General features: G+C 44.3%; 1 protein-coding gene and 1 long non-coding RNA gene across 2 annotated transcripts in view; one reads left to right on the forward strand and one right to left on the reverse strand.

Moving 5' to 3' along the window:
* The window catches only part of LOC140420137 (uncharacterized), an 85,696-nt gene extending 68,358 nt beyond the window's left edge, over window positions 1-17,338 (forward strand). The window contains 1 exon segment of the mRNA XM_072504165.1: window positions 14,590-17,338. Within this exon segment, the coding sequence (XP_072360266.1) occupies window positions 14,590-15,537 (948 nt within the window). The 3' untranslated portion in view covers window positions 15,538-17,338.
* Window positions 7,450-12,300, reverse strand: LOC140420143 (uncharacterized). Its single transcript, XR_011946200.1, has 2 exons — window positions 11,944-12,300; window positions 7,450-10,939 (listed from the first exon to the last, which is right to left on the reverse strand). It is a non-coding gene; the product is annotated as an uncharacterized lncRNA (long non-coding RNA).
* Window positions 17,339-17,839: the final 501 nt, after the last annotated feature.

The raw sequence follows: 17,839 nt of genomic DNA on the forward strand, positions 1-17,839 counted from the left end.
AAAGATCGCTGATTTTATTTGTTCGGCGGAGATGTATCTGTATCGCTCTGTGACTCGTTCCCTGCCGGTGTAACCTCAATAAACTGACGATTGGTGCAGACCCGAGTGTCGAGTGATTCTTTCGGATTCATTCCCACTAACATTTTCCCACTCATTTAACTGATCTATGTTACTTGGCAGCCTCCTTATGTCCTCTTCACAATTTACATTCCTGCCTATCTTTGTAATTTTGGAACATAGGAGCAGGACTTGGCCATTCAGCCCGTTGAGCCTGCTCCACCATTCAATACAATCACGGCTGATCAACCACTTCAATGCCTTTTTCCCCACACTATCCCCATATCCCTTTGTGTTATTGTTATTTAGAAATCTGTCAGTCTCTGCTTTAAACACACCATGACTGAGCTTCCACAGCCCTCTGGGGTAGAGAATTCCAAAGATTCATAACCCTCTGAGTAAAGAAATGTCTCCTCCGAGACCGATCTTAAATGACTTCCCCCTTATTTTGAAATTGTGTCCCCGGTTCCAGATTCTCCAACTAGGGGAACCATCTCACCTGCACCCACCCTGTCTATTCCTTTAAGTATTTTGTAGGTTTCAATGAAATCCCCTCTCAGTTTGAAACTCCAGAGAATACAGGCCCAGTTTCCCCAATCTCTCTTCATAGGACAGTCCCGCCATTCCCTGAACAAGTCTGGTGAACCTTCATTACCCTCCCTCTGTGGCAATAATACCTTCCCTGAGGTAAGGGGAGTAAATCTGCACACAGTCCTCCAGATGGAACCTTGGTCTAACCAAGGTTCTATACAATGGGAATATTCTGGTCGGTTTCACGACTTTCCTTCCAGTGGGCTGATGCTTTTTGAGCCTGGGAGAGCGCATTTCCACTGAAATGATCTACAAGGGGAGCACGTTAGCACAGTGTGTAGCACAGTTGCTTCACAGCCCCAGGGTCCCAGGTTCGATTCCTGGCTTGGGTCACTGTCTATGTGGAGTCTGCATGTTCTCCCCGTGTCTGCGTGGGTTTCCTCCGGATGTTCCGGTTTCCTCTCTCAAGTCCCGAAAGATGTGCTTGTTAGATGAATTGGTCATTCTTAATTCTCCCTCGGTGTACCCGAACAGGTGCCGGAATGTGGCGACTAGGGGCTTTTCACAGTAACTTCATTGCAGTGTTTATATGAGCCTTCTTGTGACAATAAAGATTATTATTATTTAAAAAATCTGATGAAGTACATTTCTTTGATCCTGGATAGTAAATAGTGTTTACCCCCACTACAAGTAGATCTAAAATAAATACATTTGTCTCTGTGCCATTGAGTCTGCAGGACCAGGCCAGATGATTCAATTGGTCTCTGTCAGTATTAATGCTCCACATGAGCCTCCACCCAGCCCTCTTCATCTCCCCCATCAGCATATCCTTCTATTCCTTTCTCCCGCATGTTTGTGTCTAGCTTCCCCGTCAATGTACTCTCTGTGGTATTGAGTTCCACATTGACACCACTCGCTGGGTAAAGAGGTTTCTCATCATATCCCGGTTGGATTGTTGAACTCCTGAAAATGGATTGGAAATATGCGCAGCATTTGTAACAAAGGGATGAATTATCAGTGTGGAAAGAGATAAATGTGTGTCCTGATAGACATTTCAGAGACTTGGTCAAAAGTTGACAAAGGCGGGAATCTAAAAGGGTATTGTCGGAATGGCAGGAAGCTAGGAAAAGTTGAAGAGATCACTCCTGTCAATTAAGGATAACATTTTTTCAGTACTAAGTGATCACCTGAGCCTGAAAGATGAGGATGAGCAATCAATTTCAGTCAAACTAACAAATAGTAAATGTACGATGTATTTTTTGGGAGTAGTTAATGGGCCTCCTAACAGTAGTTATACTGCAGATAGAATGAACAAGGAGTGATAAATAAGGCTTGTAATTAATGTGCCACAATAATCATGGGTGGCTTTAATCAAAGTAGATTGGGATGGGCTGCATGGTGGCGCTGTGGTTAGCACTGCTGCCTCATGGCGCCGAGGTCCCCGGTTCGATCCCAGCTCTGGGTCACTGTCCGTGTGCAGTTTGCACATTCCCCCCGTGTTTGCGTGGGTTTCACTCCCACAACCCAAAGATGTGCAGGGTAGGTGGATTGGCCACGCTAAATTGCCCCTTAATTGGAAAAAATGAATTGGGTACTCTAAATTTATAAAGAAAAAAATGTAGATTGGGATAATCAGATTGGCAAAAATATGTTGGGTTGATAAAGTTTTTGGGGGAGAATTTCTTAGAGCTGTTCCTTCTGGAGCCAACCAGGAAGCAGTCTATCCGAGACCTCAGTGTGCAGTGAGACAGGATTCATCAATAAACATGGTGATGGAGCATCTGGGTAACAGTGATCATAATATTCAAGGGAAGTCACTATTTAGTCATTTTAATAGTTTTGGTTTAGTTATGTTCGGTTATCACAGAATCAAAGTGTATGAATCAATTCACTCAATACAGTATCGCACTCTGTGAGTTTCTGTATTCAGGTGCACACCTCCTTGACAAGTGACTTGTACCATATTGTCTTAGCCCAAAGTAGGGTTACGTTTTATGGTTTTACCACAGGACTAATGCAGAATGAGAATCTCTGTTGTATGTGATGTTTCTTGTAGATTAATTGTGCGTGTCAATGCTGGAGAAATGATGTCTTCAATTGTATTCGCTTTTTAACTTAAAGCAAAATAATCACTTTCCTTCAAAGTATACACAGATTATCTGCATTAATTTGGGTTTTGTAATATTTCTGTAATGATGTTGTCGTTATGCAGTTTCTGTGATTTGTATTTCTTATGAACACGTCATTTATTAATAGATAATGCTGTTTTGTAATGTGTATCTTGCTACTTGAACTTTAGTACACCAATCACCTTTATGGATTTATTTTCTATGCTCTGTAGTAGTTGCTGTGTTAGTTTAAGTTTGTGTATCTCGTGTACTTACAGCTATTTGTAGTTAAGTAACTTGCTTCAGGCATCAGCAGTCACTAAGAAGTTACACATAACACCTGAGATGTATTAGGACGATGAGCCTGACGGACATCAATCATGAGGAATTGACACCACATATCCTCTTATTACAAGTACGTAGACACACAAATTACCTGTGCTGCCTTGCTATCTTAGTGCAAAAGCTAGAAACGTAATAAAACAGCAAGAGACAGCAATAAAAAAAGGATGTTACCACAAGTGACTGAGGTCCTGGGTAACTATTTAGTAGTTAATGGGAAGTGACAACAGCAAGGTGACTGGGTAAATGGGAAACAACATCGGCAAGGTGACCAACAACCTTCAGAGACCAATCAGACATTGATGTTGCACCATTTAATCAATCAGCGACTGATCATGTGCTGTTTGGGCCAATCTGAAGTTCAGGATACTACCGACCATGTATCGAGCTGGTTTCTAGAAAAGGTTAATGAGCTACAAATTCTCTTGAGCTCGGTGCACAACACAACATGAAGTAAGAAGTTAGACATCGGTCAACAGAACAAGAGACAGCAGCAACATGGTGGCGCAGTGGTTAGCACAGTGCCAAAGTCCCAGATTCAATCCCAGCTCTGGGTCACTCTGGGTTTCACCCCCACAACCCAAAAGATGTGCAGGGTAGGTGGATTGGCCACGCTAAATTGCTTTTCATTGGAAAAATTAATTGGGTATTCTAAATGTATTTTAGAAAAAAGAACAAGGGACAGCCCACAGTCACTCGGAACTCGAGAGCTGGTGACCCAGAGTAAACAGACTGATCCACTGACGATGTTAAGTATTGTGATTTTATTACAATCAACTTAATGAATTCTGTGACAACATTCTTGTACCCGGAATGGTCTGTAACTAGTCAGGAGCAGCAGGTTCCATTTAGATAACGATCGCAACACATTCTGACATGTAATTGATTTGAGTGTTACAATTGAGATTGGAGCCAAACCCAGATCTTACAACAGGATCGAATTTCGCACTCCATTTGGGTATCCTGCACTAACAGCTATGGCTTTTGTAAACTCCTTTTACAGGGTATTGAAGGGGAGGATTTACAGACAGAAATTTCACACCAAACATCACATCAAGATCTGACAGAGTCACACGATTCATGGGAGCTGAATATCATCGACCTTTGAATCTAGAAGGAAAAATATTGTTTGATTTTTAAACATCACTCACTGTCCAGACACTGAGACAGGCTCATGCGAGTGAGAGGCATCACTGCAAACAATCTATTTTATACTCTTTAGCTCACCCAAAGATGGAAATTTCAGCTCACATTTCTCCATCTTGTATTTTTTAACGTTTTGTTCAACCGTTAAATGTCCTCGACCTTTGGACGTTTCATTACAGAACTCAGCTCGACGACATCAAAACTTGTGACCGGCCTTGTCTGTGAGCCCAGCCAATCCAATTGGCTTCGACTTTGCAGCTGCTCAGTCCCAGCTTTGGAAACATCTAAAAGTGGTGCGAATGCAGGCAGTGAAGAGGAGGTAAAGATTTTACAGATGGATATAGGTAGGATAGGAGATTGGGCTAAAATTTGGCAATGGAGTTTAATGTAGATAAGTGTGAGGTTATCCATTTTGGCCAAAAATAATAAAGGCAAATTATTATTTAAATGGAAAGCAGATTCAAGATGCATCTGGGCAGAGGGATCTGTAACAATATGAAAATTGTAAAGATGACAAAGGGTTAACAATTTTATGTTAATACTTCTCACCACCAGATGGAGATAAGGAGCAGTCAAATAAATATAAGGTGACTCCTGGGATTCTGGGAGAAGATGTTTCGGCATGAGAGATTAGTTGCATAGTTGAGAGATCAGTAGTTAGAGATATTGTTTCATTTAATAACTTTTACCTTGGAACTTGTTCGTATCTTATTTATGTAGTGTAAATAAATCAGCTTTGTTTGTTTACTTAGCTTGATGTTCTTTGTTCAACACCACGTACACAACAGAGAACATCACATGGTACCAGGTGTGGATCCTAAGATAGAATAGTTAGATTTAGAGAGGAAAAGAAAACAATCTCCCCCCCCCAAAATACTTGCGAAGGTCAAAAAAAAATCTCATCCAGACTAATTGCAACACCCTCATGGAAGCCAGTCATTTTGAACAGAAGAGCCCAGTCGAAGCTTCATGGAGGGTTTGCAGGCTCCAAAGCAGTTCAGAACATTGGGTAAAGTAGATGTAAACTGGAGGAATTTCAAACCACAGTTTAAATTGTACTTCTCAGCCTCAGACCTCGAAGCGGGCAGTGATCAGTGAAAGATTGCGCTGTGCTTAACCATGGTTGGACCACAAGCGTTAGAATTGTATAACTCATTCCACTTCAAGAGTGAAGTTGATAAGAAAAAATATAATAGTCACAGAAAAGTTCAACAGACACTGTGAATTGCAGATTAATGAAATGTTTGAGTGCTATATATTCCGAAAAAGAGTCCAAAAGGCATGTGAAACACTTGACAGTTTCATAAGAGATCTCAGGCTCAAAGCGCAGCTCTGTAATTTTTCGCTATTATCAGACACCCCTCTGTGTGATCAGATTGTATTCAACAAGAAAGTGCAGGTTCAGCATGTAATTAAAAAGGCAAATGGAATGTTAGCGTTTATTGCAAAAGGACTGGAGTATAAAAGTAGAGCAGTGTTGTTGTAATTGTCTGGGTGTTGGTGAGATCACATCTGGAATACTGTGTCCAGTTTGGGCCTCCTTATTTGAAGGAGGATGTGGTGGTATTGTAGGCAGTTCAGAGGAGGTTCACCAGATTGATTCCGGGGATGAACGGTTTGACGTGAGGAAACAGTTTGGGCTTATACTTGCTGGAGTTTAGAAGGATGAGAGGGATCTGATCGAGTTGTATAAAATACTAAATGGGATTGATAAGGTAAACATAGACCAAATGTTCCCCCTTGTGGGGAACAAGAGGTCACGGATATAAGTTGAGAGGCGGTAGATTTAGAACTGAGATGAGGAAGAACTACTTATCGCAGACGGCGGTGAATTTGCAAAATTCAGTAATTAAATGTTTTCAAGAAAGAGAGATATATTTTGATTTCAAAAACGGTTAAAGGGATATGGCCAACATGTGGGGAGGTAGATTTTAGATCAGGAAGAGATCAGCCAAGATCTGATTGAATGGCAGAACAGGGTCGAAGGGCTGAATTGACTACTGCTGCCCAATTCCTATGTTCCACTTTCTCTGAGACCCCAGCCCCATTGACTGTGACAGGGTTCATACTGTCTCTGTGAAATTGTTGATGTAAAGTCACATCAGACCCACACTGCTCGCTTTCCAATCCAATTTATTTAAAGGTCCCAGAAGCCTGATTCCAACCTTAAATGTTGTTCAGATCCTGTCAGTAACATTGTTTTGGAACTCACTCGTACCACCACATAGACAGTCATCAACATGCATCATAAAGATGCCCGAGAGTTTCCTGCCATGGTACCAATAAAGCACGGCAGCTTCTGCCTTCAGGTGGAGACAACCCGACTTGGACAAAACTGATCCAAATGAAAAGTACCATATACTCTGAAAAAATAGACAAACTTATTTAACTTCCAAAGTCTTCCTTCTACATCTGGCACCTTCTTAGGAGGTTGCAGAAACACTGCCCTCGGGAGGTGACCCCCAGCACAAACGCAGCTTTTATGTTTCTTGAATTATATTCCCGAGAAAATGTTGTGAAGAGGACCAAAGGAATTTCAAAATTACCTTTCCTGCTGTGGGGGAGTCCACTCTGACCTCTTTATCTTCCAAGGGTCCTTCAAATCCCCGAGACACTAACCTCACCATGGACTTGTAAGTTCCGCCTGATTGGAGCTTTTCTGTGCAGATCCATCGATGTGATGATGCTGGCTGACCCCTATCTGGGACCTCGGAACACATGCCAAACTCTGTCCAACTGCCTAACTCTTTTTTTTTCACCTCCCTTACGGCTTTATCCCCTCATATTTTGGCAGCTACAAAACCCTCTCGGTTACGGGGACTTCAGCATCGCCCCCAAACATATCCTTGGTGTAAAACCGACAATTCCTGTCTGAAATGTTACAGTTATTGAAATTACATCGAGTGGATGTCACAGAAACAGACCAGAAACAGATCCCTGAGGTTCCGAGGAGGCCCCAGTTGTCAGTCAGACTGAACTAAACACGGGTGGTATAAAACAAACAACACCCCAGTGTCTGCTGTCCACGGGGACCTTCCTTTAATCAGAGCCATGATGTGGAGATGCCGGCATTGGACTGTGGTGGGCACAGCAGGAAGTCTTACAACACCAGGTTAAAGTCCAACAGGTTTGTTTTGTGATTCAAACCAAACCGTTGGACTTTACTCTGGTGTTGTAAGAATTCTTACTGTTAAATCAGGATCCGTCAGTGGATCCTGTTCCTGACACCAGGTTGTTGTGGGACAAATGTCACTCGGAGTCCAGAGTTGGTAAAAGTTTGGGAATCTTTATTACAAACATGCAGGGAATGCTTTGGCGAACCGAAGCATCTCAAGGAGTAGTTGCAATAACACACATTTATACACAGTACAGTTGCTGCTGGTCAGGCTGTTGTTTCTGCAAATTAGTGGGAAAGTACAGGATGTCAAGGAAACAACTCGAAAACAGCTCAGAATTATCGGCTATAGTGATCTATATTCATCTCTCACAAAACAGATCTAGGAAAACAATAGCTAGACTAATAATCTAAGGACCCACGGAAATACAATAGGGATCCAGGTTCGGCAGATGGTGAATTTTGCATTCATTTATATCTGGAATTAAAGTCATTGATGACCATGAAGGAATTGTTGATGGTTGGAAAAAAAATCTGGTTCACTGATGTCCTTTGGAGAAGGAAATCTGCCATGCTGACGTGGTCTGGCCTATTTGTGACTTCAGACCCACAGCAATGTGGCAGCCACTCAGTTCAAGGGCAATTAGGGACGGGCAACAAATGCAGCCCAGCCAGCAATGCCCACATCCCATGAATGAAACAACAGATGTGTAGGCCAATGGATCTGGTGGGGAAAAGTGTGTGAGAGAGACAGAGAGCTTTCATGAATATAACTTACTTTAATCACATTCACACTTTATTTCCCATATCATTCGATGGGCTGAATGTCCTCCTTCTGGGTACTAATGACTATGTCTGAAAAAGAACAAATTCAGCTGCTCCAGTCTCTCCAACTAACTGAAGTCCTTCATCCCTGGTGACATTCTCATAAACCTCCTCTGCACCCTCTCTGAGAACTTCACATCTTTCCTAAACTGTGGGGCCCATACAGAGGGTTCCATTCGAGAGGGATAGAATTGAAAAACAGGGAGGTTATGTTCAACTTGTTTAGACAACGGTTAGACTACACTGGGAGCACTGTCAACATTTGTGATCTCCATTTGGAAAAAGGAAATAGAGGCACTGGAGAAGGTGCAACTAAGATTTATAGAATCCCTATAGTGCAGGAGGCCATTCAGCCCCTCACATTATGTACCAGCCCGCTGAAAGAGTACACCACCCAAGCACACTCACTTGTCCTATCCCAATAACCCGTCAACCTAAACATTTGGACACTAAGGAGGAATTTAGCATGGCCAATCCACCTAACCTGCACATCCGCCACACAGATACAGGGAGAAAGTGAAAACTCACACGGACAGTTATCCAAGGCCGGAATTGAACCTCCTGGGTCGCTGGTGCTGAGAGGCAGCAGTGCTAACCACTGTGGTACCGTGCTGCCCAGGAATAATATCAGAACTGAGAACATTAACCCACAGGAAAGGCTGGGGCTGCTTTTCTCTAGAAAAGAGAAGACTGAAGGGTGACCTGATGGAAGTCTTTAAGATGAGAAAGGGGTTCAATAATCCAATAGGGATTTGATGAGAAACCTCTTTACCCAGAGAGTGGTGAGAATGTGGAACTCACTACCACAGCGAGTGGTTGAGGTAAACAACGTGAATACATTGAAGGGGAAGCTAGATACAAGTCTGGTGAACCTTTATTGCACTCCCTCTGTGGCAATAATACCTTTTCTAAGGTAAGGGGAGTAAAACTGCACACAGTACTCCAGCTGCGGTCTAACCAAGGTTCTATACAATGGGTATATTCTGGCCAATCTCACGACTTTGCTTCCAGTGGGCTGATGCTCTTTGAGCCTGGGAGAGCACATTTCCACTGAAATGATCCACAAAGTACAAGTGATTAGCACTGTGGCTTCACAGCACCAGGGTCCCAAGTTTGATTCCCTGCTGGGTCACTGTCTGTGCGGAGTCTGCACGTTCTCCCCATGTCTGCGTGTCGGTTTCCTCCGGGTGCTCCGGTTTCCTCCCACAGTCCAAAGATGTGCCGGTTAGGTGGATTGGCCATGATAAATTGCCCTTAGTGACCAAAAAAGGTTAGGAGGGGTTATTGGGTTATGGGGATAGGGTGTGAGGGCTTAAGTGGGTCGGTGCAGACTCGATGGGTCGAATGGCCTCCTTCTGCACTGTATGTCCTATATTCTTAAAAGCTGCTGAAGGACATTTACTTTATGGTGTTTTTCCTCCCACTACAGGTAGATCTAAAATAAATACATTTGTCTCTGTTCCATTGAGTCTACAGCACAGGGTCAGGCCAGTCGGCTCAATTGGTATCTGTCAGTATTTATGCTCCACATGAGGCTCTGCCCACCCTTCTTCATCTCCCCCATCAGCATATCCTTCTATTCCTTTCTCCCTCATGTGAAAGCAGGTGAATGGCCTCTCCCCAGTGTGAACTCACTGATGCCTCCGTAGGCGGGATGGATCATTGAATGCCTTTCCCTTATCAGAGTAGGTGAATGGCCTCTCCCTGGTGTGAACTCACTGGTGGACCAATAGGTTGGATAACTCCTTGAACATCTTCACACACAGAGCAGGTGAATGGCCTCTCACCAGTGTGAAGTTGTTGGTGTGACTTCAGGCTGGATAAATGAGTAAATACCTTCTCACACTGAGCGCAGGTGAATGGCTTCTCCCCAGTGTGAACTCGATAGTGTGACTTCAGGTTGGATAAATGAGTGAATCCCTTCCCACACTGAAAGCAGGTGAATGGCCTCTCCCCAGTGTGAACTCGCTTGTGTGTCTGCAGGGTCGATAATTGAGTAAATCCCTTCCCACACTCAGAGCAGGTGAATGGCCTCTCCCCAGTGTGAACTCGCTGGTGTGACTTCAGGCTGGATAACTCAGTGAATCTCTTCCCACACTGATTGCAGGTGAATGGCCTCTCCCCAGTGTGAACTCGCTGGTGTGAATTGAGGTTAGATAACTGAGCGAATCCCTTCCCACACTGAGAGCAGGTGAACGGCCATTCCTCAGTGTGAATTCGCTGGTGTGCCCGCAGGGTGGATGAATGACTGAATCTCTTCCCACACTGAGAACAGGTGAATGGCATCTCCCCAGTGTGAGCTCGCTGGTGTCTCTGCAGCTGGGATAAGCAAGTGAATCCCTTCCCACACACAGAGCAGGTGAACGGCCTCTCCCCAGTGTGAATGCGTCGATGAATTTCCAGCGTAGATGGGTATCTGTATCCCTTCCCACAATCCCAACATTTCCACGGTTTTTCCATGTTCATCGTCTTCTCGTGTCTCTCCAGGTCAAACAATTAGTTGAAGCCCGTCCACACAGAACACAAGCACGGTCTCTCCTCACCGTGAATGTTACAATATTCTATCAGGCTGTGTAACTGGTTAAAGGTCATCCCACAGTCACTGCTCTCGAACACGCTCACTTGGGTGTATGTGTCTCGGTGCTTTTCCAGTCACACAAATGTTCAAAATCTTCTGAAGCAGCCAGAACAGACAAACATTGTTCTGTGTAGATTCAAAAGCCGATAATATTCAGGTCCCAAGGAATCCAAGTGACTCTGTCAGATCTAGACGTGATGTTTGAGATTTATCTGTAATTTCTCCTCTTCTAATATCCTATAAAAACAATTTTCAAAAAATATCACCTGTCTTAACAGGGAGAAATTCAGAACAGATAATTCTATTTTCCATGGAATATTCTTTCCTCGCTCATTCCCCAAAAGCTGTAAATCTCCATCCCACACACTCTCCCTCTATTCTCACACTGCTGCATCTAATATTCACCCTCCCAATTCTCTTGAAAGTGCTGTTTCAGGCTGATTGACAGACCCATGATCATTGCTTCCTGTCCTGGACACAGAGATCATAATAAAGAGTAAGCTTATGGCCCATCCAGCCTGCTCGACCATTCAATCATATCATTGGGTGATCTACATCAGCACCATTTTCCCACACTATTCCCCCATATCCCTTGATATATTCAATATCTAGAAACCCATCAACCTTTGTCTTGAAAATACCTGATGACTGAGACTCATCTCAGCTTTCTCCCCATGTTCCTGCCGGTTCCCCATAATCCTTGACTCCCTCATCAAATATAAATCTGTCCAACTCATCCTCAAATATATTCAATGACCCCAGACTCCACTGGGCCCTGTGAAAGAGAAATCCAGAGACTAACAACCTTCTGAGGAAAAAGATGACTGTAAATATATAACATAGCTACTGTACTAGATTACAAGCTTGAAATAATAATCAATGTGCTTTATTACAGAACCATAAATAATATGTCTAATCTGTACCATATAACAACACTCGACATATCTCTGTCTGATATTTTTAGTGTCCCCTAAATGTCAGCCATCTCCTGGGGAAACCAGCCCTTTAATTGTGAACATTGGGAAAGAGACGATCCTTTTAGCCAGACAAATAAATGTGTCGAGCTGAGGGAGCAAAGGGTGTCAATGTCTTTAAGGGAGAGCGAGACCTGGGCCAAGCTTTGCAGAGTCTGCAACCTCCCTGGATTCACTTCCTTTCCCTTCAGTTGCTGCAAGTGACCAACTGAAGGTCAGAACGAGAAAATAAATGGAAAGGGGGAGAAAAGAAAGTGTTTTACTCACAGATGTTGCAGACAAGAGTCGATTTCAGTCCGTGCAAAGCTCAATCGTCATTCACACAAACACGCGCTCTGATTGGCTGGTGGACAAAGTCCTTCCGGTCCTCCAATTCGACCCATTGGTCAATATGTCAGCTGGAAGGTCAGGAGGCGGGCTCTACCCCGCACACGCGCAGTCTCCCCGCTCCCTTGGACATGCGCAGTCCCGGGCCGAGAGGGTGATCACCGAGCGGCTTCTCGCTCTGGCCGGAGCCGGTTGCCTGGAAACCTTGTCTCGAGGAGGTGTGGCGGGAGAGGGAACAATTGGTGGGGGCGGGGATCCGGTGCCCGCGCGCCGGGCACGCGCACTGGAACCCGGAGATGTGTTTGGGGCCTTTCCGCGGATGTGGAAGAATGTGCGGGGGGGGCGGGGGAGTGCGCACGCGCGGGCTCGCCTTCTGGCGGCTTCGTTTTATTGATTGTTTGGAGCTTTTTGTCTTTGGTGCAGCTGATGTGTTTTTGCATCGTGACTATTGTGTTTTGTGTGTTTACCCTGTCCTCTGCCTTGGTCTCTTGGGCAATGGAACCGCCTTTTGGGGCTGAACTGTGCCCCTCCGGGGAGGGGAGGGGTCTCTCTCGGTGTCGGTGTGTCCTTTCCTGATGGTCGGTGCTGCTCATTCTCTCCCACACACTCTCACAGACCGGCACATGCAGCATTCACTCAGATACTCCTTCACACACGCCTGCTCTTGCTGACATGCATGTACTGCTTCCACACCCATGATTTACCCCACACACGTTTCCACTGATGTGGGGCTACCGCTGGGGAGTCGCTGGCCTTGTTTTCTTGCTGATTGTTCTGTATTCAGCGTTGTCCTGTTGTATTGTAGAATTGTTAACAAACTAAAAGATCTAAAACTTTCTCCTCTGTACAACATCTAGGAGGAAATCAATGCTTCCCCCTTTCCATTTCTTTTCTCATTCTCACCTTCAATTGGTCACTTGTAGCAACTGAAGGGAAAGGAAGTGAATCCAGGGAGGGTGCAGACTCTGCAAAGCTTGGCCCAGGTCTCTCTCTCTCTTAAAGACATTGACATCCTTTGCTCCCTCAGCTTGACACATTTATTTGTCTGGCTAAAAGGATGGTCTCTTTCCTAATATTCACAATTAAAGGGCTGCTTTCCCCAGGAGATGGCTGACATTTAAGGGGACAATAAATTAATATAGGCCAGAGATATGTTTAGTGTTATATGGTACATAATAGATATACTATTTATAGTTCTGCAATAAAGTACATTTCTTATTATTTCTAGTTGTATAATATAGTGCTGTAGCTATGTTATATATTTCCAGTCATGGAGTCATTACAGCACAGAAGAAATCCATTCAGTAACTCGAGTCCATATCGACTCTCTTTACAACAAACTAGTCAGTTCCATCCCCCCTCTATTTGCTCGTTCCCCTGCAAGTTAATTTCCTTCAAATACTGGTCCAATTTTATTTTAAAATCAATATTCGTCTCCACTTCCACCTCCATCATAGGCAGAAAACTCTTAACCACTCGCTACCAAAATTAAACCCTTCCTCAGGGTGGCACGGTAGCACAGTGGTTAGCACTGTTGCTTCACAGTGCTAGGGCCCGGGTTCAATTCCCAGCTTGGGTCACTGTGCAGAGTTTGCAAGTTCTCCCAGTGTCTGCGTGGGTTTCCTCTGGTTGCCTCGGTTTCCTCCCATAATTCCCAAAACACGCGCTTGTTATGTGAATTGGACATTCTAAATTCTCCCTCGATGTACCCGAACTGGCGCCGGAGTGTGGCGACTGGTTGATTTTCACAGCAATGCCATTGCAGTGTTAATGTAAGCCAACTTGTGACACTAATAAAGATTATTATTAGACCCCCCCCCCTTTATCGAATCAATAGACGCTTGGATGAAGATTTTCACCTCTTCAACAAGAAGCAGTGAGCCTGGATCCCTCATGAATCAGCCCCTCAGGAGAATTGGGAGGGTGAATATTAGATACAGCAGAGTGGGAATGGAGGGAGAGTGTGTGGGATGGAGATTTACAGCTTTTGGGGAATGAGAGAGGAAAGAATGTTCCAGAGAAACTAGAATTGTCTGTTCTGAATTTCTGTCCTGGGCTGACAGTGATGTCTTTTGTAAACACCTTTTACAGGATATCAGAAGGTTAGGATCTACATACTGATATCTCAAACCAAACGTCACATCAAGATCTGGTGGAGTCGCTCCATTCGCTGGGATCAGAATATCATCAGCTTTTAAATTTAGAAGGAGAAAACGTTTCTCTGTTCTGACGGCTTCAAAAGATTTTAATCATCTGCGTGACTGGAAAACACACACACAGCGAGTGAGAGTGTTCCACAGCACAGACTGTTGTTACACAGTTACACAGCCTGAAAAAACATTGCACCATTTACAGTGGGGAGAGACCGTACCTGTGTTCTATGTAAGTGAATTTTCAACATACTGTTGAATCTGGGGACACACAAGGGACACCTTTATCATGCAGAATCTGTGGGAACACGGGAATTTTGGGAATAAATTTGGATGCCTGTCTGAAGTGGAAACTGATCAACATGGACAGACCGGGGAAATGCCCTTCACCTGCACTGAATGTGGGAAGGGATTCAGTGATTCATTCAAACTCCAGACACACCAGCGAGTTCACACCGGGGAGAGGCCATTCACCTGCACGGAGTGTGGGAAGGGATTCACTCAGTTACCCAATCTGCAGACGCACCAGCGAGTTCACACTGGGGAGAGGCCATTCACGTGCACGGAGTGTGGGAAGGGCTTCACTCAGTTATCCCATCTGCAGAGACACCAGCGAGTTCACACTGGGGAGAGGCCATTCACCTGCTCTGAGTGTGGGAAGGAATTCATTCAGTTACTCAATCTGCAGACACACCAGCGAGTTCACACTGGGGAGAGGCCGTTCACCTGCACTGTGTGTGGGAAGGGATTCTCTCACTTACCCAATCTGCAGAGACATCAGCGAGTTCACACAGGGGAGAAGCCATTCACCTGCACTGAGTGTGGGAAGCAATTTACTCAGTCACCAGATCTGCGGGCACACCAGCGAATTCACACTGGGGAGAGACCATTCAACTGCTCTCAATGTGGGAAGAGATTCACTCAGTCATCTACCCTGCTGATTCATCAGCGACGTCACACAGGTGAGAAGCCGTTCAGATGCTCTGTGTGTGGGAAAAAATTTATTCAGTCATCCAGCCTGCTGCAACACCAGCGGATTCACACTGGGGAGAGGCCATTCACCTGCTCTGTGTGTGGGAAGGGATTCACTCGATTATCAACCCTGCAGACGCACCAGACAGTTCACACCGGGGAAAGACCGTTCACCTGCAGTGTGTGTGGGAAGGGCTTCAACCATTCAATCCACTTCATGACACACCAGCGGGTTCACACTGGGGAGAGACCGTTCACCTGCTCTGACTGTGGCAAGGGATTCACTCATTCATCAAACCTGCAGAGGCACCAGCGAGTTCACACCAAGGAGAGGCCATTCACCTGCTCTGTGTGTGGGAAGGGATTCTCTCAGTTATCCCACCAGCAGTCACACCAAAGAGTTCACAGATGATTACACGGGGTCAGATTCTGCTGTCGGTGTTGCTGTTAATCACATCCAGGATCAACCGTGTTCATTTATAGAATTTACAGTGCGGAAGGCGGCCATTCAGCTCATCAAGTCTAATCAACCCTTGGAAAGAGCACCTTACTGAAGCCTCCACCCCATCCCAGTAACCCCACCTAACCTTTTTGGATGCTAAGGGCAATTTAGCACGGCCAATCCACCTAACCTGCACATCTTTGGACTGTGGGAGGAAACCGGAGCGCCCGGAGGAAACCCACGCAGACGTGGAGAGAATGTGCAGACTCCACACAGCCAGTGACCCAAGCCTGGAATCAAACCTGGGACCCTGGAGCTGTGAAGCATCAGTGCTAAACACGGTGCTAACGTGCCGCCCATTCTGACATCCTTCACGCCCTCTCGACACATTTATTTGGGTAAAAGGACGGTCTTTTTCCTAATGTCCACAAATAAAGCAGCGGTTTCCCAGGAGTTGGCTGACATTTATGGGGACTATAAACTAACATAGGACAGAAATATTTTGAGTATAATTGTATAATAGAGATTAAATGTTTAATACTGTGGTATAACATATGTTATTCAAGATTCTGTAATGAAGTAAATTTTTACTATTTCTACTCTTGTAATATAGTACTGTAGCTACGTTCTATATCTCCAGTCATAGAGTCCTTACAGCACAGGGGGAGTCCATTCAATAACTCGAGTCCAGACTCTCTGTAGAACAATCCAGTCTGTCCCATCCCCCTCTCTATCCCCGTTCTCCTGTAAGTTTATTTCCTTCAAAAGTCCAAGAATTTAAATTTGGAAATTGTTGATTGTCTCCACTTCTATCATCCTCGTAGGCAGCGAGTTCCCGGTCATGACTACTCACTGTTTAATAAAGCTCTTCCTCACATCATCCTTGTATCTCTGTTCAAGTAACTGTGACTATTAAACGTATCTTTCGCTCAATAAATATACAGATATCTATATGTATTTAGACTAGCAGTCTGCAGGAAGATTTTCAGGTTTCTCTGTCCAGGATACATGTTGTGTTGCCCTATTATGTATTTTCTTTTATTCCCTTTTCTTCTCATGTACTTAATGATCTGTTGAGCTGCTCGCAGAAAAATACTTTTCACTGTACCTCGGTACACGTGACAATAAACAAATCCAATCCAATCCAATTCAAACCAGGACAGGAAGCAGTGAGCATGGATCTGTCAATCAGCCTGAATCAGCACCTTCAGAAGAACTGGGAGGGTGAATACTAGATACAGCAGAGTGAGTGTGATGTTGTACGAATTAAGTAATGGCATGATGGGAAAACTGGTCAACTATTCAGTACAATGTAAGAAAAGCTGACCTAGCCACTTCAATGTACCAGAGCCCTTTGTAAGGAATGCTAATATAGCTAATCCAAAATGCCTGACCTCTGGTATTTCTGATAAGGCTAACCCGTCATAACCTAGGGCGGTATGAATAAGACAAGATAAGGAATGAATGAGTCTTCACCGACCTTTTAATGTTCTATCAAAGGACAAGATAATGGTATGAGGGATGAGACAAAGAGTCCGAGAAGATCAACAGGTCAGCAGGTTTATGACATTGCTTCCGTTTCTACTTCAGATTGAATTCCTGACTAAGCTGTAGTCACGCAACCTTGATAATGTATAAATACTGAGCTGATTCTCTGTGAAAGCGTGGACTTGGGAAGGAATCAGCAGTGGTACAAACTGCTCTCTGACCTCATGTTTCAGCCATTACTGCATGCAGTCTTCGTAAATAAAGCCTTGTTATTTTGCCTTAACGAGCATTGTTGAATCTTTCTACTACAGTCCAGAAGCAGGAAATTACTAACTAATAACATGAGAATGGAGAGATGTGCGGGACGGAGATTTACACCTTTTGGGGAATGAGAGAGGAAACAATGTTCCAGAGAAGCTAGAATGATCTGTTCTGAATTTCTATCCTATATTGTCAGTGATAACCTTTGTAAACTCCTTTTCCAGAATATTAGAAGGGGAGGATTTACAGTCAGAAATCGCAAGTCAAACATTAGGCCAAGACCAGACTGTGTCAGTCACTTCATGGGAGCTGAATATCATGGCCTTTGAATTTAGAAGGAGAAATGTTTGTCTGTTCTGCTAAAAGAGATGTTTAAACATCACTCAGTGTCCAGACACTGAGACAGGCTCCTGCCAGTGAAAGGCATCACGAAAAACAATCCATTTTATATTCTTCAGCTCACCCAACCACCTTGTATTTTTTAATGTTCTGTTCTCCCGTTAAATGTCCTCGACCTTTGGAC

This window comes from Scyliorhinus torazame, chromosome 5, assembly GCF_047496885.1.
Source record: "Scyliorhinus torazame isolate Kashiwa2021f chromosome 5, sScyTor2.1, whole genome shotgun sequence".
Classification (NCBI taxonomy): Eukaryota; Metazoa; Chordata; class Chondrichthyes; order Carcharhiniformes; family Scyliorhinidae; genus Scyliorhinus; species Scyliorhinus torazame.